At 42.0% G+C, this 27,919-nt stretch overlaps 2 protein-coding genes across 2 annotated transcripts in view; both read left to right on the plus strand.

Annotated features, from left to right (window-relative positions):
• Positions 1-5,523, plus strand: part of pag1 (phosphoprotein membrane anchor with glycosphingolipid microdomains 1) — a 53,216-nt gene extending 47,693 nt beyond the window's left edge. The window contains exons 8-9 of the mRNA XM_084380387.1: positions 1,712-1,771; positions 2,067-5,523. Of these exons, the coding sequence (XP_084236513.1) occupies positions 1,712-1,771; positions 2,067-2,417 (411 nt within the window). The 3' untranslated portion in view covers positions 2,418-5,523. The remainder of the gene's footprint in view (positions 1-1,711; positions 1,772-2,066) is intronic.
• Positions 5,524-6,791: 1,268 nt separating this feature from the next.
• Positions 6,792-27,919, plus strand: part of znf704 (zinc finger protein 704) — a 54,698-nt gene continuing 33,570 nt past the window's right edge. Inside the window, exons 1-2 of the mRNA XM_084380360.1 lie at positions 6,792-7,735; positions 14,533-14,720. Coding sequence (XP_084236486.1) covers positions 7,475-7,735; positions 14,533-14,720 — 449 coding nt within the window. The 5' untranslated portion in view covers positions 6,792-7,474. The remainder of the gene's footprint in view (positions 7,736-14,532; positions 14,721-27,919) is intronic.

Here is a 27,919-nt window from a genome sequence, read left to right on the forward strand (position 1 = left end):
AGTCATTTTCTATTGACCCCCATGCTGACGGAAAGTCAGGTGAAGTTTTGTTGCCCAGAAAACATTTCTGGAGCTTCACGGCAAAACAGCGTTGCAGCATTCTCCTAAACAACTGAAGTAGATGGGGACTTGTTTTAAAATGTTAAATACGACCAACAAAAAGGTGGCAAATTCTTACATATTGCTCCTTTAAGCAGAAATCTTCACTGTGGCTGCACACCCTGTCTGAAGTGGGTGCTTGAGCTCAGCTGCGTGTTCGAGGCTTTCAGAGACTTGGATTAAGCTGTACATGCTGTATTTTATGTTTTTAAGTTTTATGTTTTATGCTCCAGAAATGTTTTGTGGACTATGTAACTTCACCTAACTGAGTAGAAAATGACTGATAATTTTCCTTTTTGAGTTAATTTATACTTTAATATGCATACAATAAAGTTTTATGACTCAAATTGAATGCCCATATGCGTCAAAACCAGGTTAATTACTGTGTTTAGTGCTGACTGTGTGACTGACTTAATGAAAATTCCACTTGATTAATTAGCAGCGATACTAAGGAGGCTGCAAATTAGATGAACAAATATTGTGCGACACACTCGAAGGTGCGGCGACTGGGTCAAGTCACCTTTATCCATATTTCATACGAGGACTCCTCCGGGGCACTCTGCTTAATTGGTCGGCTAATTAAAGCGGAATGAAAAAGGCATCTGCTGCACTACGGAGCGCGTGTCGGATCTATAAAAGTAATCATGTCTCCAAACATGCGTTATCCATAAAGTAGTCACATTGATTGATGCTCTTTGAGACAATGCCAGAGAAACATGTACCTGCATGAAGATGCTACACCACACCTTGATGGATGATCTCTCTGCACAGCTTTTCATTCAGAATATGAGAGTGTAGCTCGTGTGTCGATGTGCCACTGACGAGCACCAAGTACTTTGCTCGACATGTGAAGAGTTTCCCCTCCTTCTTGGAGCTTCCAGGAGCCTTCGTAAATCTTTACTTCTTCCATCCAGTCAGAACAATAACACAAAAAGCATTGTGTGTTGTTTTCCCCTCGGACAAGTGTGTAAAAATTTCACGTGATATGAACTATTTAGTCGACACAGGCAGCGATATTGAAGTTCTTGTTAGTCTCCCGGGGTGTTTGCCGCTGCTGTCAGATGTGCTTTGTTGATTAATGGCTCCCTCATCGATCATAAGGCGGACAGAGGCTGTGCAGCAAAAACATCACGCTCTCTGTCACTGCCTATTGACTTTCACTCAATAATTTTCTTAATGAACGGGTGGTTATATACAACATTAGCTTCATATTTATCACCGGAAAAACTTAAAATGCAGAGCTTGTTTCACTCCAGCTTTTGGGAATAGTTCACTTTATCGATCGGTTACCGAGCACTCTTTTAAGACAGAGTCGATGGTTTACTAGCATGTTTAAGTAATGCAGATCGATAAGAACTGCTGCCATATCTTAATTTCAGTCCTGCCGAGTTGCTACTGCTTGATTATAAGAGAAACTGTTTAACCTCTATGCACTTTTTTACAACAGGATATTCTTAAAACCGTTGAGAAATGTGTGAAAACCCCTCAAATGTTCAAGGAGAAGTAACACATCCACTTTGTAGACTTGGAAGTGCTTTAAACATCTGATCCCGTGCTCAGTCTTTTCTTTCTGCTGCATCTAAATGTGTCTTTTTGTTCTTTTCTCCTCCAGTTACACTCCCCTCTGTCTCCTGCACCAGGGTTCGACAACCACATTCTGTCAGACAATGAGGTAAGTGTGTGTTAAACTCCCTTATTCCCAAAACTGGCGTTTCCACTCCCGAGACAGCAGCACTTTACTCTTTGAATGCCAAACGCTCCAACCTCCAAAGGTAAAGCAGTCGTACAAAATCAGAAAATGCGCTGCAGGGCGGATCCCAGCAGGGGTCTTTTGGCACAAACGCATCGCATCAATTTCATTTTGTGTTCACACTCTTGTTATCTCAGTAAATGTGGTTTTGTTTCTGATAATTTTCTACAAGTGATAACCAAAATAATGAAAAATATATGTCTTCTCTGTCCTTCAGTCGGCAGTGTACTCTACAGTCAACAAAACAAACTGTGACGATGCTGTGAACGAGGACGACAAAGAGCACGACTACAGCAGCATCGCAGAGATCAAAGGCCTCGTCACGGCCTCCTCCTCCAGCGACCTCTACGCCACCGTCCGAGACATCTACAGCCAGCCCGACGAGCCCCAGCCGGGCGAGGACCCCGCCTTGGACAGCACAGATCCGGGTTACGAAACCATCCGCATCCCAAAGACTGGTAGCCCGGACGATGAGCACAGGGCGGAGGGGTCGGATGCTGCCAAGGCGGAGCCAGACTACGAGAGTGTCGGAGAGTTGGGTCTGAGCCGGGAAACGTCCCGCCTCTGAGCTTCTCTTGCTTGGCATCTTCATCTGTGGCGTTCAGGGAGAAGCTTCCTCTGTGCTTTGAACCTGCTACCGAGCATGCTTTTGGTGCATGACTTTGGTGGCAGGCTCGCCACAAGCATCCGTCATCAACGCATGAGTGTCTTCTTTGCAGCTTGGGTACGGTTCATCATATCTGAACTTTTAATTTATCAAGCAGGGTGAATGTCATTGGTACTGCTAGGAAATGAACTGTAGTACCTCAGTCATTGGGCATTAGTAATGTGGAAGAGTGCACTTTGGATCATCGTTAAACTCCTCTTTTGTCTTTTTGACACGTGCGTATCATGGACACATTTAACAACACTTGATTGTGAAGAAGATCAAATAAATAAACTATCATAAATATCCAGTCACAGCACACATGCAGGACTTTAAGGGTTAGCTGAGTGAGGACACTATCAGTGCCTGTGATATAAAAAAAAAGAATTCAGTGCCATATAATCATGAAATTCATGCACTTACTGTACATATGAAGGTAACAATATTTGTATGCTCCTTCTGCAGCTGCTAGTAACTCTCTAGCTTCCTCCAATGTCATGTTTTATTGAAGGTCAGACGGTGTATTTCTTTGTCCAGTGTCTCCACTGTGCATTCCGCTTGAAAACCCTGCGAATGGGGTTTTTTCAAGGCACGGAAAACAAATGGCCAAATGCTTAGTAGAAACAGGCTTAGCTTTCAATAGATTACTGCAAACGTAAGGGTTCAACATGTGAAACTAGTCGTCAGAGGAACCAAAACGGAAACCAGGGATGGCGAAGGCTTGGCAGTTTCACAGTGCATTTTGAAAGTGTTTTTAGACGTTTTACAGTCCCATGTCAGTGTTTTTTGTGAAATTCATATTTATTTGAAGATGCATATTGTTGTGAACTTGTGAAATGTTAGAGTGTGTCTGTGAGAGCAAAGTTAATAGGATTTTTTAGAAGTTTCTAGCATTTTTATCAAGATACTGTATGAAAGTGAGCTGCAAAATAATGACAGTTGTAAAGGTACATTTTCCCCTGACTTTTTTGTTCATTGTTTAAAGGGTAACTCCACCACTTTTACACATTAAAGTGTGTTAACATGTCTTCGGGAGTACTACTGCATGTGTGAAAAAAGTAGTATAAAGCATTTTGTGGCTCCAGAGGAAGCTCTGTGTAATCGGATAAATTGCCTCCAGTGATGTCACTCAGTGGCTAAGTTGCATTGTGGGTAATGTCGGCACCAAAAGCAGTCCACTGGTCTTGCACTCCTTTAACACTGTTGGACTCGTGGAAAGTTTAACAACAAATTATCAAAATCGAACCAGAGATATCACCTTTTCCTTTATTCCAGGAATTTTCCTTCCTTTTCAAAAGCGCCTACATTACCCACAATGCATTTTAGCCACTGAGTGACATCACTGGAGGCAGTTCAACTTCCTCTGGAGCCACAAAAGGCTTTATACTACATTTTTCACATACGCAGTAGTACTCCCCGAGTCCTGTAAACACACTTGAATGTGTTAAATTGGTGGTGTCATACTTAAAAAAGAGACACATGATGAGACCATATTATCTTTTTTTGTCATTTTGCACAGGGGACGAAACAAATTCAAAAGACATGTCATATACAAACTTGCATTATTAATGCAAATGTAATGATCAGCTGTATTTTTTTTATTGTCATGTTTTTTGAGCCTACTCTTGGTACAGTATACAGTCTTCAGTTGGCGTCCCGGATGATTTAAAAGCACAAGGTTGATATCAAGGTACTGCATTTATATCATCACCATCCAGTTACACCTCTGCACAATTTGAAAATGCTTTTTAACCTTATAGAAGCACTCTGAGAAAAAACATATCTGTCTGTTTGTAGCCTGTATTGACGACATGCCAACCAAGGCTTGTATATAGTTAGAGCACTATTTTAACCAACTGTTACTCGCTGGAAGTTTTACGTAAGCTTTTACTTATTTGTACAATGTCCAGAGTGGTATAATTTTAGAATAAGCCGCCTGTTAGAGCACTGATGTATGTCTGCTTTGTTTTAAGGAAACCTTGCTCTTTACCTTGTATTGTTACTCCAAGTTGTCAAATAGCCTCGGAGGTCAGAAAATGTCAGAAATAAGGTACAACGTTTTGGTACACAACAGTGAGTGTGGTACTTTTATTTAAAAGAAACTTAATTAATGTCTCAATACTGTTGTTGGATGTTTGTTTTCAGATTAACCGGGCCAACGCTTCTTGCTGTAATTATCTCTTTCACTGCTACAGTATCTCTTTGCACAAGAAATGGTGTCATCTGTTTCCACCCACATCGAAATATTACAGTATCTCTGGCCTCGCTTCATGTTTTATTAGACATGCAGGAGCTTGTTGCAGCTTCAGACAAACACAGCTAGACCGCGCTGACTGTTATTAGATTCATAAATGATATCAGACATTTGAAATGCTTTTGCATCTCCCAGCGATGCCACAGCGAAAGAGGATTTTAAATTCAAAACACTCCCAGTATTTAAGGAAAGAAAATGGGTGAAAATTATGATCATTTCTGCAAAGAGGTAATTATCATCGTTGTTTACGTTCCCAAAAAAGCATTGTTCTCCCAAGTGATGCGCCTATGTATCATGGTGATGCCATCATTTAGATATAATGGTGTTCACCGAGTGCTATAAATGACCTCTAAGGAAATTATCTGTCATAGGGGGGTGTTTTAGTGCCAAATCTAATCAGGACAACACACACACACACACAGTTAATAGACACTTACCGAAAATCACTTATTCTCTCTAGCTGTCTATCTTGGTCATATAAACACACACACACACACACACACACACACACACACAACCCCCTTCAGGGAATGGGGGTGCGGTATAGGTTTGGAGACGCTGGCCCTCCCTCAGCTCCACTCCTCCCGTAATGAGACCATTTGTTCCCCCTACGACCAGCAGACAACTCCGCGGTGACACCTGCCTTTGATCACAGGGCAAAGCCCGTTTTGGACGTTATGGCCACATCTGTCACTCCGCTCTGTCCAATTTCCATTCTCTGCATGTAAATATTTTATGACATGAATTGTTCTATTAAAATATATATATAATAAATTGTGTCATTGTGTCTTTTATTCACATGGGGTGCTGTCATGTAGAAAGATTGTAAGCTGCGTATGATTTTGCAAAAACATTAAGTTTGACATTAAATAGGCTATTTTTTACTGCGATAACATTAGCTGGTATGTTCTCTCTGCCATACTTGATGATAATCGGCATGAGTTAATTGAACTTGAATTAACAAAGCACTGTGAACTTTGTAATGAATAAAGAAACCGCTATACTTTCTCAGAAAGCAACAACTCGTGTCACGTTGTGAGATCACACGTTCTTATTTAGAACAGGATGTAGCCTTCATGAGAGTGTTAGCCGCCTGTGAGTGCTGTTCTCTGCAGTGTTGTAATGAAAAGTAATGTTGGCTCATTGTTATCATTACATCAGATACAATCACTGTAGCATACTTCTGGCGAGGCCGGCCTGTAGGTTGAGCATGATACATTTGCACAAATCTTTTTATTTGTTTAAATCTAATTGTATTATTTGCACATTAAACTCTTTATAGAATTGTTTGCTTGAATTATCTGATGGTGCTGGCTCCTGCCTGGGCAGATGTTGGAACACTCAGTAGCATTTAAAGAGGCACTATATAGTTCAGGAAGAAATTCAAACTCTAATTCTGATATTAACAATATTAATGAGGTAATAAGCCAGACTCAGTTTTCCAAAACTGAATAAACAAGCGGTTCTTAATGGAAAATAAGGCCCTCGGAACACTTTTTGAAGCCATAAAGGTGGCAGGGTCCGCCAAATATAAACAAAGTAAAACATTAAAGTGTGTTGATTCAGAAGTTTGTTTAGGCATAAAAAATCAGTCAATAAAGATATTTCCCTTCTGATTAAAATGTCTCCCCAGTCTAAACTAAACAGAAATTAAAATCGGCATTTTAATGAAGCCGATTTCAATTTCTGTTTAACCTGTTGTGTTTACATTCACAAAAACAGACCAGTGCAGTCCATTACTTCCATTTCAGAAGCAGACCATAGTAATTTAGAGGTCCCATGGCACCTGAAAAGTAGGCTACAGGCCTCTAACAACTAGGTTATAGCAAAAAGCCTGTCTGTCTGGTAGAAGTTTTCTTTCCTTAGCCTAAATTCCCCTTTTTCCCTTTCTTTCCCTCTAACATACCCCCTCCCCTCTCGTTTCCTCTCCATCCTTGCGTCATTGTTTTGAATGGAGCATCCTCCCGGCTTGCATTACCTTCTGTCGGAGGAGCAGGGGGAGCGGTGGGGGCTTGTGGAGGCGTGTGCTGCGCCGACCAATCGGAGCTCCCGTCGGCCGCCGGACCGCACATGTTTACAGGCAGCATTCCGCCGGTAGAGGCTCTGCTCGGCCGGAGCCAACCGCGGACTGGAGCTCGCAGTAGCCGGAGCTGGAGTCACCTAACGGTCTTATTTCCAACCGTGTTCCTCCTCTGCTGCGGGGTGACGACGTGTGCAGTCGAGAGAAGTGAAATAACTCGACGTGTTTGCTTCCGCTCTCGGACGTCCGAGCCGTTTATCCACATATAAGCCGCCATTTTGTATAATCGTGTACAAATGTCATCTCGGTTCACGGAGGCGGCCGCTCGTCCGCGTTTTCCCGCCGCCCGCTCAGCTCGCAGGGAGCAGTGGGGAAAACAAACAGGTCGAACGGAGGAGAATTGGTAGCCGGTTGGATGTGGAGGTTGTTTAGCGGCGAATGAGTCGGTGTTTGTCGGGCGCTAATTCCAAAGTTCCCCTTTTTTTTTCGGTGCTTTTGAGTGCGGTGCATTTAGGACGCTGTTCGGAGTTTTCTCCTTCCGAGTATGTTGCCGCTTTCTAACATTTTACCAGGGCTGTTGGAGCGCGTAGTCTACCCGCTGCGGTTTTGTGTTTTTCACGACGTTGTTTACCGGCTATAATTCGACGGTTAGTAATCTAAATCCACCGGTTCGCCGGCTCTGAGTTCAGCGACACACTTTCAGACATGCATACGAGGCGTTTAGTGAAGCGGTCGATCCTCGGCAGCCGCGTTTATGCGCCGAGTCCGACGGGGGACGGTGCCCCGGTGACAGGAGTGGTCCAGGCTGTCAAGCAGGAAAACAGAGACGTCTCGGCCGCAGGAGCTCGGCGCAGCGTCTACACCGTGCTCATGCAAGACGGGAGCCTCAAGGAGTTCTCCGAGGAGGAGATAGCCGCTGGGATCAACCACACTGCAGCCAAAGGACCGCTCAAGTCCAGCTTGAAGGTGTGTATGTGTGTATGTGTGTGTGGTAAAGCGCCCCGGCCGGTAGGCAGCGCTTCACTGTTTTTGTTGTGCGGTGTTTTGCAGCGTTTAACCGCTTCCTGCACGCAGCGGATTTAACGGTGTCACCGCCGCCGCCGCCGCCACTGAGGGCAAATTTAACCAGCCCTGGACAAAAATAGCACTATTTAGATGATACACAATGCAAATTCGGTTGCACATCGCATCAAATAACGGGCTGTCATGACATTTGGCGACACCAGATATATGGGACAAAGGGCTTGATAGGGCCTGCGCAATGTTTATGTGGGCTAGTGGGTGGGTAAGCCGAGGCAAACAAACACGCTCTGACTGCAGCGTTTTGGATTGATGTAAAGAGCCGGTCCGAGGTTATTGCACATAGGCTTACATAATGTATGCATCACATTTATTGCAGATATCTCTGTGCACCCTGCCTTTCAATTGCACATTTGCACTCAAAGAATAGATTGCATTTTGGACATTTTCATTGATACATAATGCAGCTTTGTCGCCTAGTTGGAATATTGCATTGCTTTATGGGGAGTCAGTCTGCACAACAAGGGTATTATTGCTTAACAACAGTCAGAAATATACAGTGTGTGCTTCCAGGTGCAAAGTAGGAAGTTTCGATGATGTCCAAATGTGTAGTCCTGATTTTGGCCCAATTAGCAGTGACCTAATTGCTTTCATATCCAACTTGTATGCTTTGGTGTCGCATGGCCTCAGATAAAGATTGTTAGAGGAAGCCAATCCTGCTTTTAGATGAAAACACTGTTTCTGGCATTGGGGAAGTGTGTGTGTGTGTGTGTGTGTGTGTGTGTGTGTGTGTAGTGTCCTTTTTATAGTGAGGGAGTGACTGAGGAATGCATGTGACTGACTGACGACTTGTTTACGTCCTGATTTTGGTTTATTTTAATCGGTGTGCCTCCTTGCATTCATGTGTGTTATGTTTTCAAATGTTATTGATGAAGTCACTTAACAGGCTGCAACCAAAACGGAAGAGTTGAGCCGCTGTTTGTTACCACATACGCTGGACTGCTCCTCACATTTCCTTTATGTAAATGCGTGCACATTTACAGATACAGCTGCGACACTCAAAGTTGTACCATATTCTTTTAAACTTCACACAGACACGTCAGACCCCAACAAAGAGCAATGCAGCATCTCTGTGGAGAGTTGTCAGAGCTTTGATTGATGGGAATAGCAATGTAAACTTGGGCTCCCTTGTTTTGCATTTGCACATTTTGTGTATGCGGTGCCGCACTCACAAAAGCTGTTGCACAATACCGCTACAGTCACCGGTGCAGGCTGGAGTGGTGCAGCTGGGGCTGAGAGTGCAGTCCTGTCAGCAACAATGGTCAAGTCTCTTTCAGCTCTCAATTCCCAGTGAGGTCGAAAACAAGCCATAAAATGAGGAGGAGGGGTCTGCCGTGTGTGTTTGTGCGCATCTTGCATGCTTTTTATGTGCATGGATGTGTCTTCTCGCACATGTGTATTTGTATGTTTGATGAGTTAGATCTGACTACTTTACATTTTGGAGTGGGGGTTGTTTTTGAGGGCATGCTGCCCCTTTTGAGCAGCAGCTGTACAGCCAACAAAGTGGGCACCCCCAGGTTGGCAATGGGTGGCATGCTCCAAAGAATCTGGATGCTTGGCACATTGCCCAGAATGGCAAACGAATGCCCCCCTGTTCTGGAGAGAGAGGAGGGGGGGTGCGGGAGACCACTTGTTGACTCGTTGGTTTGTGTGAGCAATGTTACACACATTTCTAGTTGCTAACAAAAAGGCATCGCTTGTTTTTGTTTTTCCGGCGCTTTAGTTGTCATCGCTGTTGTTGCTGTTTGTGTTGATCGTACGCCGACGTGGGAGTCAATGAAGCAAGCTTGTTGACAGAAGCTGAGTGACTCTTTGTTCTGAAGCGCCGATCCCAGGCAGGCCGGCGTCGGCTGTCCTTATTGGTTGGCTGAGCAGCATCAGCATGAAGCACAGTGACCACAGGGTCAAGTCTGGATGCCGCTCCCCCCTCCCTCTCAGCCTGTGAGGATGTATGAGTAATTTCTTAGAGTAGAGGAGGTGTTTGTGTATGCTTGTGTTATGTGTGCTATGAATACAAAAACACAGGTTTAACACACACGTTTTTAATCCACTTTTCTCAGTTTTGTTCTTCTGTGAGTCCTGCAAAAGTGTTCATGTGTCAAATATACACCAGAATTTAATCACAGATTGCAGTTCGGCATGCAGAGTAACTCGCATCATCACACAAAGAAAGACCAGGTGAGGACCAGGTAATTGTGACTCTTTTTGCGATTGAAATTTAAATCCTGTGTAATTTCTATGAAATAGTATATAGTTTCAGACAAATTGCTTCTAACAAACAATCACAAATGTATCTTGTTTTTTATTCATTAAAACAATCACATGGAAAGAATGCAGAATGATGTTGAGATCTTGCAGGGGTCTTTTATTCTTTTATTAAGTTAGTTATTTTGTTTGTAAAATTTGCTATTTGTTTAAAGATTTGTTTATATCAAATTAGCTTATATCCAGTGAGGTATTACATTAGTAGAATACTTGATATTACTCATTAGCATTCAAGAGGGTTAGGACACAATGTCGATTTGGGAATATATCATACTTCCTCTTACGTTACGTTATTGAACTGGCGCCAAGTAAACATGGAGCCTTTCTAAACCGATTCTCCTGCCAATTTAACTTACCAGAGTCACTACACCTGATGCACTGCACCCCCAAAAAGACTTTTTCCCCATAAGCTAACATCGTGAAAGAAGCGTCTGTAAAACAGTGGATACATTTTTGAGCATCACAACCCCCGCGAAATGGCTTGTTTAACTGTCATAATTTGAGCCATTAGGTTCAATAAAATTTGGAAAGTCTAGAAGAGCTGCACGATTAAATTATTTTATTCCCATTCAAGTTAGCCGGGTGCTAAACAGGTAGTTAGCCACCTCGGTCCACAGAAGTCTCTAGTGCGTATGCTCTACGGGTATTTTTATCGAGCCATTTTGGCTTCATGCGCCACTGAGCAGCTTTCATAGGAATGAACGCAACGCTGTCTTCATGGCTGTGTCCACATATAATTAAACGTCCTTGACACAGACATTGTTTCTGATAAGCAAGGTTCATTGCAAAATATATGTGTTTATGTATATATTCTGTTTATACAAGAATATCGACCAATGTATCAGTATCAGAATTTTTTTTTTTCTCACTAAAATCGGGGTTGGCATCAACACCAAAACTCCTGTTTCGGTCAGGCTCTAATATCTTCATAGTATCATAAGGTAATCTGATTTCCAGCCCTAGTTTTCAAATTTAATGATGCCTAGAGTACATGAGTTTCAGGTTAATGGCATCAACGTATTAGCTTACAGCTGAGATAATTGCGATTTTAATATAAAAAACATTATTCATCTGCAGCCTTAAGTCGTGTGTTATGTTAGAAAGTCTACTGTTAGTCTGTCAGTGCAGTGTGACACCACCGATTAATAATTACCATTCCTAATCCGGACCATTCTCAGTAGGTACATACTTCCCAGCAACAAAGAACCATTGTAACAAAAGACACAGTTGGCTGGAGTTTTATGACATTCGGTCCATGGGATTCAATTTATAGTCTGTGTCAGCTTGCTTTATTATGACCTTTGACCCATAAAGGTTCAAGAATCTTTACGCTTGACAAACTGCCCAAAGCAAGTAGGTTATGAGTTTGTCTGTGAGTGGGAGAGAGAAGGAGAATGAGAGATGAAGGGAGGGGGTATATGAGGGGACACTTGGGGTATTTGTTCCTGTGCACATGCACACGCACACACATAAACACCAGCCTTGACACATGCAACTCAAATTTCACAACCAATTTGGCATGCTTCACAATTTCCTGGCTCCGCGAAATGCCATCATTCATAAGCCTGGCGAAAAGGACAGAATCACCGTTTGTTTTATCCGAGGAGTACTCATCCTACACACAACACCTAATCTTCGCGGGCCACTGTAATCCATCTTGTTGTTTTACTCAAGTCTGTGTTTTCACAGAGTGTTTTGCGCACCAGCGAGTCTTTGTGCTGCCAGCCTCCGTCATAAGCGATACTAGATACTCATTTCTCATGTGTTTCTTTACCTCATTAATCTAAGTAAATTGTTCTCTTGTGTTTATGTGTGTGTGTGTGTGTGTGTGTGTGTGTGTGTGTGTGTGTGTGTGTGTGTGTGTGTGTGTGTGTGTGAGTGAGTGATTGACTAGGGTGCCACTGCCTTTTCCATAGTCAAGCCTAATCGTGTTACAGTGCTTTGAGATAATGATCTAGATCACACACACACACACACAGTCACACACACATACACACTGGCCTGCATGTCATACTCCTCATTCCTCCGTTGGTGTGGGAAGCCATGCGTGTCACTCTGTGCATGTTTTGCCGTTTCCTCCGTGTGTTTCTAAGAGCCTGATGGTGTTAGTTACCTGCAGAGATGTGTGTGTGTTGGTGTGTGCGTAGGTACATGCAGGTATTCATGTGAAGAAGGATGCCATTCGTTGCTGTTGTGTAAGAGATGATGTGTTTTTTTTTTTTTTTTACATTGCTACAGGTAGGCGTTTTCAGAGCATTGGGATAGTAGAGTTGCTTTTCTTTTGTGATCGTGTGAGTGTCAGTGAGTAGTTATGTCAGGGAAAGTGTGTGACACAGAAACCGCTGTCTTGTGTAATGCAGTCGTGCTGTATGGAGAAATTCTATGTTTACTTTGTGTGTGTTGTAGCATTTGGTCATCAGGGAAGCAGAGCTGTCTGTGATTATTTTGTGGGATGACTCACTCAAACATCCAAAGAGAGCCACAACTTCTGGTTCCCCCACTTTGACAACTTCAACTTCATCTTCATTCAACTGTATTGTTGTCAAAAATGTAATGCTAAATCAATAAAATAAGAGCCATTATATTTGTACCACACATCTGTTAAAGATTACCGAAAGTTTTGGCAACACGGTGTGAAATGATATACCAAAGGTCAACATGAAATTTTGTATTTTAAGTTCTGAAAAATCCTCTAAAATTAAGGGAAAAGTGAGTTTTTTCCCCTTTTTTCAGATTAACAATGTATGAAAACATGCAGTAATGGGATTATAATTCCCATTTAGGTCGTAGATATACTTGTTTTTAACACGTGTACACATGATGGCTGCCCCGCATATCATGCGTCCGTTTGAAGCGATGGTTGTGCGTGTCCTCAGAAATTAACTCTACATGTCTGCAATATGCACATGAACAATAACGAACGGGGATGTGACAGGTCAGAGGTCAGTAAGCACATCAGCAGCAGGAACAACAAGCTAACGTGTCATCTAGTGGTATCCTCCAGTAACACGCGTTGTATATAGGCAAGTATGTGAACAACTACGTTCATGACGCAACATGTTGTCTACATGAATGTGTGGCCAGTGGAGTTTTCTTTTAAGCAGTGGTTTTGCCTGTAGAGGTGAATTTTTAGAAATATTTCCAATGTTAACATCAGTGTTTGCTAGCTAGCATTTTGCTACAAGGGTTGCACAATTAATGACAAATACAATTACAGTTTATCAAAAATCTAATCAAAATCAAATCAAATGCAAAATCCAAATCACAAAAAGCTACATTTTTTTGATTAAGGTAAAGTACTGGTAAGGAACTTTAGTGCTGCAGAGATAATCTGGACTACAAATCTAGTTCTCCAGGTGTAAGAAACATGTTTGTTTGGCACAGAACCAAACAATTGTCACATAATCATGATTTTAAAAGCTTTGTAAGTGAAAATTAAAATTGTGATCCAAAAAAAAGCTCTCCCACAATTTGTGATTCCTATTGCAATAATATTATCTGTCAGAAGAATCACAATATGATTTTTTGACCATATCGCATAGCCCTCATCGCTACACTCCTGTCTGTGTTACTGCCGCACATTGTTGATCAAAAGAATAGTGTGAAACCAGCGGCTTGTGCGTATCACATGCTGTGTATTGCAGCACCCACATGTTCATGCACTATACAACCAAGACAAAGCTCCATAGAATTACCATTAGTCCAAAAGCTCTACATGGTACCTCTGAGTAATGAACAGGATATTCTTCTGATAAGGTCTTGTGTCCTTAGAAACACAAGTTGTGATACGAAGGATTTTATTTGACCAGTCTTTTAAACTTAGAATAAAAGGCCTTGTATTACGTTGCATAGTTTTGTGTAACATTTCATTTATTTTTGTTCATGCGAAGGCAGTTTTAGTAGAACTGTCAACAGTATTTTGCGGTTTTTGGTTTGAAAACCTTAAATTTCTCCAAAATGTCTACAGGAAGTGAGAAAAACAGCCTTGTTTTGTGACTGACCACTGTTTTGAAAAGGCTTTTTTAAGCTGAAGAGGCTGGAAAATGTTCTTAAACCATATTGGACCGTGTACTCCTTCATTTGAAATGTAAACATTAAAACGAAAATTGGGTTACACGCTTTCGACATGCAGAGCAGAACTTTATATCTGCTGCTGTGTTAAAAAACTACATACATTTTGTTAGTACACATTAGTAACATCTGTGATATTTCAGCAAGTACTAAATGAATAAACTAAACTAAATGTTGTAAGTATTTAAACGGCAGCAGAAATACACCATATACTTTCACAAAAGGAGGCTTGTATCTGCACTTTGCATCACATTTCTCAAGACCCATTCATATATCTGCATTGGTACAACCTCATACATTGTTCTCGACCCCAGCATTGACTTATTTATCTTTGCATCCCTCTACAGCACAGTTCCAGTAACGGAGCTCCAGAGAGCCATAAGGTGGAAGGCGGCTCCCTCAGCCCGGAGGCGGTGGAGGAGCAGCGGGTGGCGGACGGCAAGCGTGTTGGCCGAGACCCCGACACCCGATCAGTGTCCCTGCTAGAGCAGAAACGCAAAGTGGTCTCCTCCAGCATCGACGTCCCTCATGCCAGGTAGGGCATTGTGTGTGTGTGTGTGTGTGTGTGTGTGTGTGTGTGTGTGTGTGTGTGTGTGTGTGTGTGTGTGCGCATGTGTGTGTATAAAAGCTTGCCAGTTCTTTGACAGTGATGGTCTGATTCCTGTACTAGAGGGAGTTTGGCTTAGGTTCATACATGCAAAGTTCACTGAAGGTTTATGACATAGATCTGTCATCTCATAAATAGGACAGAGTTTATATAAGCTGAAATCCTATTTTTTTCATCCGATCCTTAAAGCCTTTTTGGCAGACCACTGAATTCAATGTAATTTGACAGGAGTCCATCATTATTCCATTACACATATATATTTTATCACATGCCATCATGCATGTTACCCTGCATACCAGTGATGCCAGCATGTTGGAATGAATCTATCTCCGTCTACATATTGAAGGCTTGTGTGCAAAATGTCGTTTTTGGAAATATCCCATGCTGTTGCCTTAACTTGCTGGAGCAATTATGGTTATGGTTGTTTAAATGGCATGCCTCTGGTGGTTTCCCAAATTGTAAAAGTGGTGCAACACGGACTCAAGGCCATGAGAGTCAACTAACATAGTAAATCGCATCAGTTACCCTCTTGCACGTGTTCCCTGCGCCAAAGCAAAGATGAATGGACTTAGACATAGGGTAGCCTTATAGCAAGACAGACAAAAGATTAATTCTCTTTGATATTAGTGCTGGAGACTACCTATCAGTCTTTTTTATTGAATATGGTGGACATAATCCATGTGATCCTGCAGTATAGAGCCCTATACAAATTAAAACCATTATTATGTTATGATTCATGAGATGTTCCCTCACATATTCAGCATATACATACAAATATCATTTTAAGATGGTCAGCATAATCCTCCACTGAAGCTAGTCCACAATGGGGCAATTAAACAGTAATAGGCGGCAGTGCACGGCAGTAAAGAGCCATCCAATAAAGAAACAACACTCTCGTCACTATTAAATATGGAACACTAATACCTTGTAAAGCACTACACCGTTATCGAGCATCACTCCCCATTACTTGTCCTCATGCTGCCAGAGGAGTCCAATCGATAGCAACTTCCTGAAAAGTACAGTAAAAGTCGCCCCTTTGAGCAGCTTTATCACTGCATCCCGAGCCCCTGCTTTAAATCTAATAGTTATCTGCTGATGAATCATTGATTTAACGCTCTCATGTCGCCCATTAAGAGGAAAAATCTCTTTTTGAATTGAATCCATCCCATGGATTAGACTGAAGTTTTACACCTGTCCCACTATAATTACCTCCTTGCATAGGGATTGCCATAATATTGATGTGTATATGGTTATTGTGGAATGGCTTATTGATCATCTGACTGCCTTTGCACAAGTTCAGCATGTCGTCTCATCTCTGGGAAGATGACTTCATAAACCAAGGTCCTGTTTATCCTCCTAATGAGGCCATATGACAACAAGAAAGCCACAGGGGATGTCTTATGAATCTGGATTTACTCTCAGCATACAATAATCCTGATATAATTGTTAAGACCAACCACAACCTTTTTAAAAGCTTTACATCTTTACAGCTATGAGTGTGGACACACACAGAGAACAATCCAATAACCAGTCAAGTTGTCTCCCTAGCCAAAATACATATATACATCACAGAGAGGACACACTTCAAACAATCAAAGAATCTTAAATAAGTTATCATAAATCACAAGGTTTTCCTGCACAAATAAAGGATAAATGAGTGGTGGTAACCTCATCTCACTGTCATTCTTTAGTTCTGAATCTTTAGTTCTTTAGTTCACACATCTGATTGAACTTGGTGACAGCCATGTTAACAGGCTGAGGCAGTTCAAAATAAATCAGGAAACCAATAAAGGACTGTACATCACGGAGCTCGAGAGCCTTTTAAAAACATTAATGTGAGGATATTCACGATTGTGAGTCTTTTCTTTATCACAATCTGCAATAAAATATTTTATTGTCCCATCCCTACTTTCAGTAGTGTACTCTGCTGACACCACTTTGACCTCAGCTTTCTTTTTCTTTACCACTACCGCTAATTTAGAAAAACAGGAACTGTTGCCATGTGAAGGCCATGTGTAGGGAGGAACAAACAAAGAAACCTTGGATGGTGTGCGTATCTCTGTTTTGACTCCCTTTTCTCCCTTTTTTAATAAGTGTGCTCCATAATCTTGTTTCAGTCACTGAGATAAAAAATGAACTCTTTTATTACATGATTCTTGCTTTAAAATATCGTCATAGTTAAAGTTCAGTCAGTTCATCCCTTATGAAACGTCCAGTTTCTTTAACAGCATGGACTTGACATCCAATTATTTTGTGTATAGCACTTCAAAGCCTGGTACTCAAAATATAAAGATCTATTGTGCTTGTCAAGTGCTAGTACAGTTTATAAAGTGTGCTCACACAATAAAGAATATGAAAAGTTCTTTCTTGCCACATTATAGGAGCAGGTATGAGCCCGATCTCTCCGGTGCACAGCACCATTATTGCCTTAAGATTAAGATCCATGGTTCTCATCCTCTGCACACCTGCAACCGATTTTCAGTCCTGCTCTGGCACGGGGAACGAAATGGTGTCGCCATCGACCACAAAGTCTATCTGTAATGGAGACAAGAGGGGAGGAAGGAGGGAGGCTTGGAGGGATGGTGGAAAGGGGACGAGGGACCAACAAGGAAAAAGGGTGAAGGAAATGTATGTGCATGAAGAGGAGGATAAGAGGGTAAAGGAGATGAAGAGAGTGTAGCAGAAAAGTGAAGAGAGAGAATGCCTGAGGATTTTTTTCTCCAAGCGAACTCTCCAGAGAAGTCTGACCTTGAGGTTGTTAATTGCACTCTCAAAAGTTCCCTCTCTGCTGGTGATTTACCAAGAAAATGTCTGGCTGTTTGATGGCTCTCCAGGTCCCTTGTAACCCAGATAGAATAGGTTCCCTACCTCGCTGGGAGTCGCTGAAGTACCCCGATTCCTCGTCTGCAATCATTGGGAAAATAGAGGAAAAATGACATTGTGTCATATAGATGTTAGACCTCGGGGGGTTTTGTGTAGCTACATTTTATGTTTCTGTCAACCGGTCTGGCTCTCATTACTTTATCGAGTAGCCTCCTTCATCGTATTTGTTAACAGCACATTTACCTTGCCCGCATTTTGTCAGATCTTGCTCCAAAAATCAATAGGTGTCATTCCATGATTGACCTATTTTCTGCGTTGCCCCAACTCCCAAATGCCCAAAGAAATGGTTTCCTTCATGAAATCCTTTTTTTTAAATATGCTGTGTCTCAAAATACAGAAGCAGAAATTGCTCACTGTGGCAGATTTCCGATTTGTTTACGCCATATTTATGGTCCGAGTCTCTCTTAACTGAGCCTTCAGACATCTCTACGCAGTGTCAGACTGCAGTCTCAGCCAGCTGCTGGGCCTTCTCCTTCCTCCAAGGGCTTATGTTTTCTCTATGCAGGAAACAGTCAATTGTAACAAGAGCTGGCGGGGGCAGACCAGTGGAAACGAATGGCTTGGCTTTTGACAAATAGCATTCTGGAGACTAATTGCTAGCAGGGGAAGCGAAGTATAACCTTAGTTGAAGGGGAAATCAAGAGGGTGCTCGGCTTGTTATTGCAAAACCCAAAAACAACAGATCTGAGGGCTCAAAGCTTCTCTTCAGGCCGCCAACAGTCAGCACTCCCTTTCTAGTATGAACTGAGGTTACTCACGCTTCTCAAGACCCCTTGCTGGCCCACTAAGATGTTGTAACTTCTTGTTCATAGTCCAACAAAATGATCCCATTTAGTTTGAGTCATGGTTACCAATTCCAATTATTTAAAGCAAGGAAGCTGGTGGGATCAAACTGACTTCAGAACTCAAGTCAGTGCCAAATCAAAACTGTTTGTTATTGTTGATCATTTTTATTGTTGATCAGCCTGCTTGCAGTTCACCGCGCTGAGCCAACCATGTGTTCCACACTCGGTGCCTGGTGCATCAGCCAGCTCAGATATGGAACGGTGCCAGAGACTCCCCATCCTGTGCAGGAAGAAGCCCAGAAGGACTGTCAAATTATCTTTTGATAAACTACCATGGCTTTTTAATCCGCTTGTTTTCCTTCTGCTCATGCTTTTTATCGTCTTTATGGTCACTTCTTTACCTTTGTGGAACTCTGTTACCAGTTTTACTCCTTTTGCACAATGTGTTTTTGTGTTTGTGGCGAAGGAAGGCGTCTGAGTTTCGAAACGGGAGAAAGAACGGGGGGGGCGGGGCGTGTGCATGAGAGCAGTGCGGGTTCTCCAGAGAGTGAGTGACAGAGAGAAAGAGTGAGAGAGATACTCAGCATTTGCCAAAGAAAACAGTTTTCCTGGTTTGGATGCCAGTGGAGTTCAGAAACCATGCGATTACCATCTGAAAAGACTCTCTCTCACTCCTTCTCGCTCATTCATGGTCTCACTCTCCCACACTCAATGTACTATTATCTGATTGAGTGCTGAGGTTTTTTTCCTATAACAATTTACTTGACCAAACCCAGTGTGTTGACTCAAATATGCTGCTAAACTGTATCAGATTGGCCCAACAACACACAGCTAAAAATATCAAACAGAAATGTGCTTGTACTTAAATAAAAAACAGACATTGCTCAACATGTCTAATAGAGGGGTTTTTATTTTTTAGCCACAGTAATGGTTCCCAAAATTCCAGATGTTATGGGATTTGTCACAATGACAACTTCAGCAGGCACTGTTTTGTGGAGAAAGTTGCTTTTGCCGCATTTTGCACAAAAAAATGGCAAATAAATCGCTTTAAAACCCTCCCTGCAATACACTGTTCATTGTGGTGCAGTGTGCAAAACCTGAACAACTTTAAAAAGCACTTCACAATGTAGAAAATAAAGTCAACAGTTTGAGTGAAACCACAATAAAAACAGGTCTTAACAAGGGATTACATGAATGTACAGATTTCACCAATATGAGCTCATCACAACAGGTTGTTTCATTGTCTAGGATACCTTATGGGAAAAGCCTGCTGTTGTTTTTAATCTGGGCTTTAGTACAGCCAGTAGGGACCAAAGCCAGGGTCCTAAGTCTGGCTCACATGAGGTTAAAATGTCTGTGATCATATCTTAGTACAAGGTGGGTTCATATTTGAAAGGGGATTTGCAAAATCTCCTAAATCAATTCTGAGGGTATCAAATAACCAGTGCGAACATGCTAAAATTAGAGTGATATGATCTCATTTGAGTCAGAGCTACACATTAACCATCATGTGCACCATTCTCCAACCTCCCACTTCTCATCTTTAGTGTCTCAGTATAATATAACTCTGTATAATAGGACAAAATGAGATCTTCTCTGTCGAGGAGAAGAATAAATGCACAGGAGAAAACCAGATGAGATAAAGAAGCACCTTGTGTGGCGTAGATTGTCATTGAGATTTTCTAGTATGAAGGATTTCCTTGGGGCAGCATCTTATTAAAACGTGAATATGTGTGTAAATTACAAGATTCACTCGAGTTTGCTGTGTTCAAGGCTGAACCGCTTCACACTGAATCTCAAACCTCATCCTGCTGCTAACTCCACTTTTAGATTTATTGCACATAGACTAATCAAAGGCAAAGCCCTCGCTCTTTGTCAATACCTGTGGCTCACTGGTGAGAGCCGCATTGAGTTGTGTGCCGGCTCGTTGGACAGGTTCTTGCTCCTGAGAAAACGGCCACCTGTGATGTCGCAGGAGTGGATTGTGAGTTTAAATTTATATGCAAATTGGCTCTTTAATTAAGCATGTGAGTGTGTGAGTGGGGGAATAGTTAACTGTGGATTAGGAGACGGTCAGTCCAAACTCACTGTGATCTTTTGCCAAAGTGCTGGATGGTAGTAAGCATTAACAGGCATCTGCTCAATCCAAGATTTACATTCACTTTAAGAAGACTTCAAGTTCATCGGAGTACGTCTGGCAGGCTAATTACAACATCAGTTATTGAGAGCAGAAAGGACGTCATAACATCTGTACCACGTTTTACACTGAAGGCTAACTCCATGCAGTTTAAATTAAATCCACAGCGTCCACAATCTATCTACATAATGCCCCTGACACTCTAAAAGTCGTACACTGATTACTTTGACGCTGGCCTTGGAATTGACTCATCATGTGTGACATCTATTTTGGAGACATCAGCAAAAATCTATTTGCAAGTTATTGAAGTCGTAAATAAACACAACGCAGCTTCTTAGGAGTTCGAACACTCTTCATGGCTGTCAAGGGAGCGTGGCAAAATGTCATGAATCAACAGACAAATCAATCTAAAGCCTCACAGAAGATGTCACTAGTATGCTAATTTGTCCAACATTGCCGTTGTTGTGTCTGTAAGGTAGTTTTGTGCTCAATCATCCCCTGCCTGCTATCTATAATGCATAGTGCAGAGCCTCCAAGCCTATGTTTATGTGACAGAAGGCTCCGTGGGCCCTCTGCTGCTTCAGACTAATCCATTGTCCCCAGCTTTAATGGACTGACAGCACAGAGTGCTACGGAAGGAAAAACAGCTCTAATTGATTCTATCGACAGACATGCATTATGGTCATCTGCGGTACATATACGAGGTGGTGCTAATTGACGGCAGTGTCAGACAGTGTGTACAAACAGAAGCACTAATTGGGAGGTGGAATTTGTCTTCAACTGAAAATCCATCCTTTTAGGTATAAAGTGTGAATTTTACCAGGAATGGAAAGTTTAATCAGCAGATATTTATTGTAAAGCCAGCTCCTTAGATGATGACGAACTGTACAGAGATAATTTGAGCATTACTTTTACAAGGTTACGTAGTGTTTCCCACAGGATTTCATGAGACTATGGTGGGTGGACCTCAGACCCTCTAGGGAAGCTCATCGGCATGCTCCTCCTGAAGACAATTTCGCACATTTTAAAGGTGAATCATGCATCAATGTGGTGCAGAAAAATACAACAATGAGCTTTGGCTCTGCTCCCCGATTAGTCCAGTCATCACAATTCACTTTACAGCTTTGGCGATAGGCCTACAATTTTAACACAAGTCTATAGGCTATGGTCAATCAATAGTCAATACCAATCCACTCCTTTCAATCTTGTATAAGTCCAGAGTTGTAACTAAACCTTGACTGAGAGACCAGATAATCATTGTCTCGTTTCAAAATTACGAGCGCCTGTGAGTGCAATCTTAACTGTATACTGTCGATATTGTCGGTTGAGGTTGCTGCTGGAAATCTCAAGATTCATTGTTAAATTAAACAAACCAAGAGCTGCACTATTGCTTGTTTTCGGATCATTATGAGACTGTGTCTTGGCAAATTAGACTTTGACTTTGGGAAACACTGGGTTACGTCCTATTATAACACAATCATACATAACCTGAAAATACCTGAGTGGCACTATAAGGCTATCGACAATATTCTCGTCAAATTTGAAAAGTTTGAAAACTCCAACAATGTTAACTGACTGGTTATAGACACCAGCAGGAAAGCCACTGTTTAGCATTATTGACTGTTTCATGATTTTATGTATGTGCTGCGTATAGATTACTGTTCGCAATCATTTTGACAGATATGATTCACAATTAGTGGGAATGATGAATTACATAACAGATTTTATTTTCATCGAAAAAAAACAAATTAAAATCATGATTATGTGACATTTGTTGGAGTCTGTACCAAACAAACGTGTTTTCCATGTTGCCAGGGCATCTCTACAGCACTTCATTATAATGCTGTTCAGTCACACATTTTACCTTTATCAAAAAATAGTGCAGCCCTCTTTGTTTTCCTATAAAGCAACGGCAAATTAGCCATCTGTTTTTATTCCAGACTTGTAATCAAAACATTTTTTTTCTGGTTAGCTTTTTCCCAAATGACTAGAAATGAGAAAAACAATCAGTTCTTGTGTGTTTTGTGCACAATAAATAACAAAGAGAAGCACAAAAGTGCACATGGAAAAGCAAATCATGAGCAGAGCATGTACAGCATAAGCATCGCCCGTTGAATAATTGTGCGTCTCCCGACATAATTCAGTATGAATATTACTACTAGTACTGAGCCTTGCAAAGTTGTGGTTTGGGGCAAAGACATTGTGACACAGTGGGGAGGCGACAAGTATAACCTATTAAAAAACAAACCCAGCCCTGCAGAAGTACCTTCTCCCAAATCCCCACATTATTTCTAATTATGGTCATCAATTTTGAAGCTCCATTGACCTGTCTGCTTTGAATTATTGATATCTGTCAGGCTGACAGGCTTTATTAATTAAAATGGAGATGTACTAATTAAGAGCACGGCATGAGGGTGTCATAATTGTAGCCCCGTTTTAATTTGAGTGTCGCTCATCAATTTTATCGCGCTTTAGCAGAGTGGGCGCGGCGTGACAGAGGGGTGGGCGAAGGTGCCCTCATGTGACATTTGTGTGATTGCATGCGTGCGTGTGTTTCCGTATACGTGCGCTCGCCATCATTTGATACCACTCCACTTTTAAGATTGTCAGCAGCACCGCCTGCTTTAAAGAGCAGATGTTGAAATGACTTCCTTTCTTTGTGCATGACAGTTTGCATGAGAACATTAATTATTCTTTGTCATAATCCGAGGAGATAAGTGCAAATTAAATTCAAAGGCAGGCCCATCCTTGGGCATATCAGTCCCTCCCATGAGCTGCTCGACACATATTTGTAATGTGGGGGCCAGTTAGATGTACTTTTAATTGATTGAGTCGGTGGAATGTTTTTTCCAAAGAAATGATCTAAAATAGCAGAATTTGTACGTTTTAGTAATTCCTTCCAAAGGGTCCCTCAGATGAGAGTCTGTTTTCTGGGCTTGGAATGAAAAGTGGAAAAATGCTGTGAAGTACTGTGACTGCCAAACAGTTTAGTATCGCTTGTTTAATGCCATTCAGTACATCTGTTTATCAGAGTACTCTCGCGTGTGTGTCTGTGCGTGTGTGCGTGTACGTGTGTGTGTGTGTGTGTGTGTGTGTGTGTGTGTGTGTGTGTGTGTGTGTGTGTGTGTGTGTGTGTGTGTGTGTGTGTGTGTGTGTGTGTGTGTGTGTTCATTTAATCTGACTATGTGTTTGAGGGATCTAGTCTTATATCATATGATTAATATCTCAGACTCAGTAGTGGCGTCTCTCTTTGTCTCACATGCTGAGAGCCCCCCCCCCCCCCTCTGAGTCATACCAGGTCAGAACACAGGTGTGTCTGCTGTGCAGCCACTCAAACAAATCTTACATCTTCCCACGTGCCTTCGCTGTCCCTCAAGCAGTGTTTTTTGACCACCTTCGATCCTGTCAATAAGCGCCTGCACTGGTGTAACCACAGTCGAGTCATTGACAAAGAAAGGACACCCATTACCTGCCAATTAGCTGCTTGGGAGGACAGGATGTAGTGGTGGAGAATTGACCTTGAATCCCCCAGACGCCCTTCAACATTTTCAAAAGGATCTGTGTTAAAAGCAGTAAGTTAACATTAACTGGTGTCGGGGTTCCTTTTAAATGTTGAAAGGTGCACTATGAAGTTTTGGGGAAGACAATTTAATCAAAGAGAGACTAAATAAATTTAATAAACAAACTGACCTTAAAGGACAACACAATTTCTTTCTAGCTTCAAACAGTTTTCTGGGGACCTTTTTTTCCTCTGAGAGCAGCTTCTTTATTCAGTTATGGAAAAAAAATATCTCTGAGTTTGTATTATTACCTCATAATTATTGTAAATAATGAAATTCTGAGTTTGAATTTCTTCTCCAAAATGACATAGCGCCCCTTCAAAGGTAGTCAATGAAAACATATTCTCGTACGTTTTACATTCATAACCACAGAAACCTAAAAGTGGTGTAACAGATTTGTAGACTAAACCGTGCCTTCATATGATCCCAACCTGTGTAATGAATCAAAACCAGCTGTCTGCACTAGTTTTAATTCCCAGATGTGGAATTCACCTTCTGGACTAACAGATGTAGAAAAGATATTTACACCGTGGATGAAGCTATAATGTGTTTAGTGCAGTGGCATGTAATTTCAGCTCCAAGAGAGCAAAAACATAATCTCTCACACAAGAATTGGTGATAGTGGGACGTGCATCAGAGGGCCTTTGTGCACAGATTCGCTTGATTTAATGTTAATTCTTTGCCAGCATCGTGTTTAATGACAGGAATAACATGAAGGCTACAAGAAGCGATAAAGCCATTTGAAATGCAGCATCTTAACAGTTGGCATCCTCTGAACGTTGCTCAGTACGGTTGAATCCACTGCTCAGTAAAATAAGCCAGACAAACTATCCCACAGATGTCTTCCTCAACAGAAAGACCTTCTGTTGTGAGGAGGGAGCGATAAAGTTAATTGAAAGTTAGCCATTCGTTAGTCCAACATCTAACAGCCATCTGCTGGAGCCGATCTACATAAATTGTTCCCGAATAGGACAACAGTGGAATATCCTCTTACTTCATAATCCAATAAGGTGTCTCCGTGGTCTGTGGTGTCTCTAGTAAGATCTAAAGCTGCGTGTGGGCAGCAGACCAGATCTGTAAATAAGATGCCTGGTACTTCAAGGGAAAGGGGGAAAAAAAGTCATCTTGATCTGAGCTTCTCTCAACTTTGCGTTTCAGTTTTATTATTGTTGCTGAGGCTCTTGTGACTTCTTTCCCTCAGAAATCATCATGACATTTAAAAGCCTTGAGATGCATAAACCTCCTTTCTGTGGTGCTAAAATTGTCAAACTTAAAACGGAGGACCCCCAGCTGCTTCATAAACATTCAAAATCATAATTGGCCCTTGCCACAACCCACCCAACCTTTCAAATAAGATAAAGCCTCGATTGTTGTTTCTCTTCTCTGTGGGGGTCCTGTGTAATATCCTCTCCCTCTCTTTTACACTCACCCACTTTCTCTTTGTCTCTGTCTCTCTGCCATCCTTTGTTCTTCAAAGACATTTGTCATTAGCTTCACTGGCTTCACCTGCAAGCTGGCCTGCAGTGGCATGGTTACTGCACATATGCACATATGCACACAGAGAAACCCCTGAAGGTAAAGGTTAATTTTTCACTGTTTTGCTTATCTTCAGGTTGTCCCTTGTCTCTGTACAGAACAGCTTGTATCGGGGTAAACTGTCAGTCGTGGCACTTTCAGCTCTGGGCGCTGATATAGTGTGTGTGTGTGGATTGAGTGGTGTTGGAATCCAGAAGACAGCTGGTACAGTTGCCCCCTCAACCCCCATTCGGAGATGTTGTTCAGACCATCTCCTGTTTTCCTCACACACACACACACACACACACCACCCCCACCATCATAGAGCTCTTAATATCAACAAGGCAGCAGTTTGCCAGAACTACAGATTTGTCACCTCCCTCCCTCCCTCCCTCCCTCCCTCCCCACTCTCCCTGTAAACAATGGGAGCTAGTTGTTGGTCACATGGGCTACCAGCATCTGCAGACGAGGTTGTTATTGTTTTGATTTGGGTTCCACATGCCGTACTCGACTCCCATGTGAGCGGGACTGCGTGTGTGATCATTTTAGGGGTTTGGGCTGGGTGGGACTGCAATGTTCTGCCAAACTGAACAACTTTGTGTGTGTGTATGTGTGTGTGCAAGTGAGGATCGTGGTAGCTTTGGCAGCATTACCTCACTATGAGCTGCAAATGGACATGTTTACCAGGGTCTTCTCTCTCTCTCCCTTTCTTATTTTCTCTCTTGCAGGCGTTTGAGGCTTGGTGGAGGGAAACATAACCTCCCCCATTAGTGACATAAAAGCATTTTCTACAGTTTAGGCCTGCAAACATAAAATGCACACATATGCACACACACACACACACACACCATGTTGCACTTCTCATATAGCATGCATAATTTATGACCTCCCATTGACATCTATGTAAACACGGGGGCTTCCTTCAGCTGCTCTGCAGTTGGTCTTTGTCGGATCCTACTTTGCTCAACCTAGTTACACACTTGTTTTCTTCTAGCAACAACTTATCTCAAGGAAGTCACTGTTTTTATTTCCTCTTCTGACTTGTGCCATATTGCATAGTTAAAACCACGACTTTCACTTGTCTGAGCACAGTTGTGCAGTTTTTATTCAGCCTGCAGAATACGTCAAAATGATATTAGGATTTTATTTGGAAAGCTGTGTAACTCAGGTAAAAGTTAGATTTGATTGCTAGTGTAATATATTGGATTAGTCTCACTGTGATAAGAAATAATGCTTCTTCACTAAAACAAAGAGCAAACTGAAAAACTCCTTCTCTTCTCCCCCTTTTTGTCTGTTTCTCTCACTTACAGTACCCTTTTCTGTCTCTGTCCACTTTTTTTTCTCTCTCTCTCTCATCGCCCACTTTGCCTTTTTTCCTAACTCCCCTCCCGTCCTTTTTCTCCCTTCCTCTCTCACTCCCTCTGCTGCTTTCACCTCCCCTGACTCGCTCTATTCTATCTCGCTTTCTCCATCTCTGCTTTCCCGCTCATTTCCCCCCCTTCGCTCCCTCACGATCGGTGTCTCTCCCACTCTCCAGCCCTCCCTCTCTTCCTTTGTCTCCTCTCCCCGCTGCCTGCTTTTTGTGTGTGTGTGTGTGTGTGTGTGTGTGTGTGTGTGTGTGTGTGTGTGTGTGTGTGTGTGTGTGTGTGTGTGTGTGTGTGTGTGTGTGTGTGTGTGGCTGTTTTTTCCTCTGACTGACAGAGAGAGATGTTAGCCCACTGCTGAGCTGTAGAATAGGCAGTGTGGCTAACTTAAACAAAAAATCAGTAGCAACAACCACAGTTAGGCGAGCGCATGTTGTTTGTCTGAGCGTTCTCTGACAAACAGACTTACAAGACAAACAAGCACTCTCAAAATGTGAAACCTGCATGCACACACTGTACAATCCACTGTTGTCTAATTGCTTCCAGTTGTCTGTTTTCACGGGGGAAATTTAGTTATGGAGAAAAAAGCTGTAATTAATAATCTACACGGAAATTAACATGTAGTTTACTGAACAGGCATACAGATTATATACCCACAAACTGCACCCACACATGCACATTCCTAATTATGTATGCAAATATGCCAATCATTTGCAGTTAACCCCCACAGGAAGGGTTAATGATTAATGTTGGGCCCGCAATCACACATTTCCGAGTGATTATGATGTCACAGACAGCAAAAATACATCCGCTGTGCTTGATGTTATTTACTATCCAAGTTTTGTTTACATTTTGATTGCAGGCAGTTGTAAGCATTGACCCA

Source organism: Pagrus pagrus (genome assembly GCF_965226575.1).
Source record: "Pagrus pagrus genome assembly, chromosome: 17".
Taxonomy (NCBI): Eukaryota; Metazoa; Chordata; class Actinopteri; order Spariformes; family Sparidae; genus Pagrus; species Pagrus pagrus.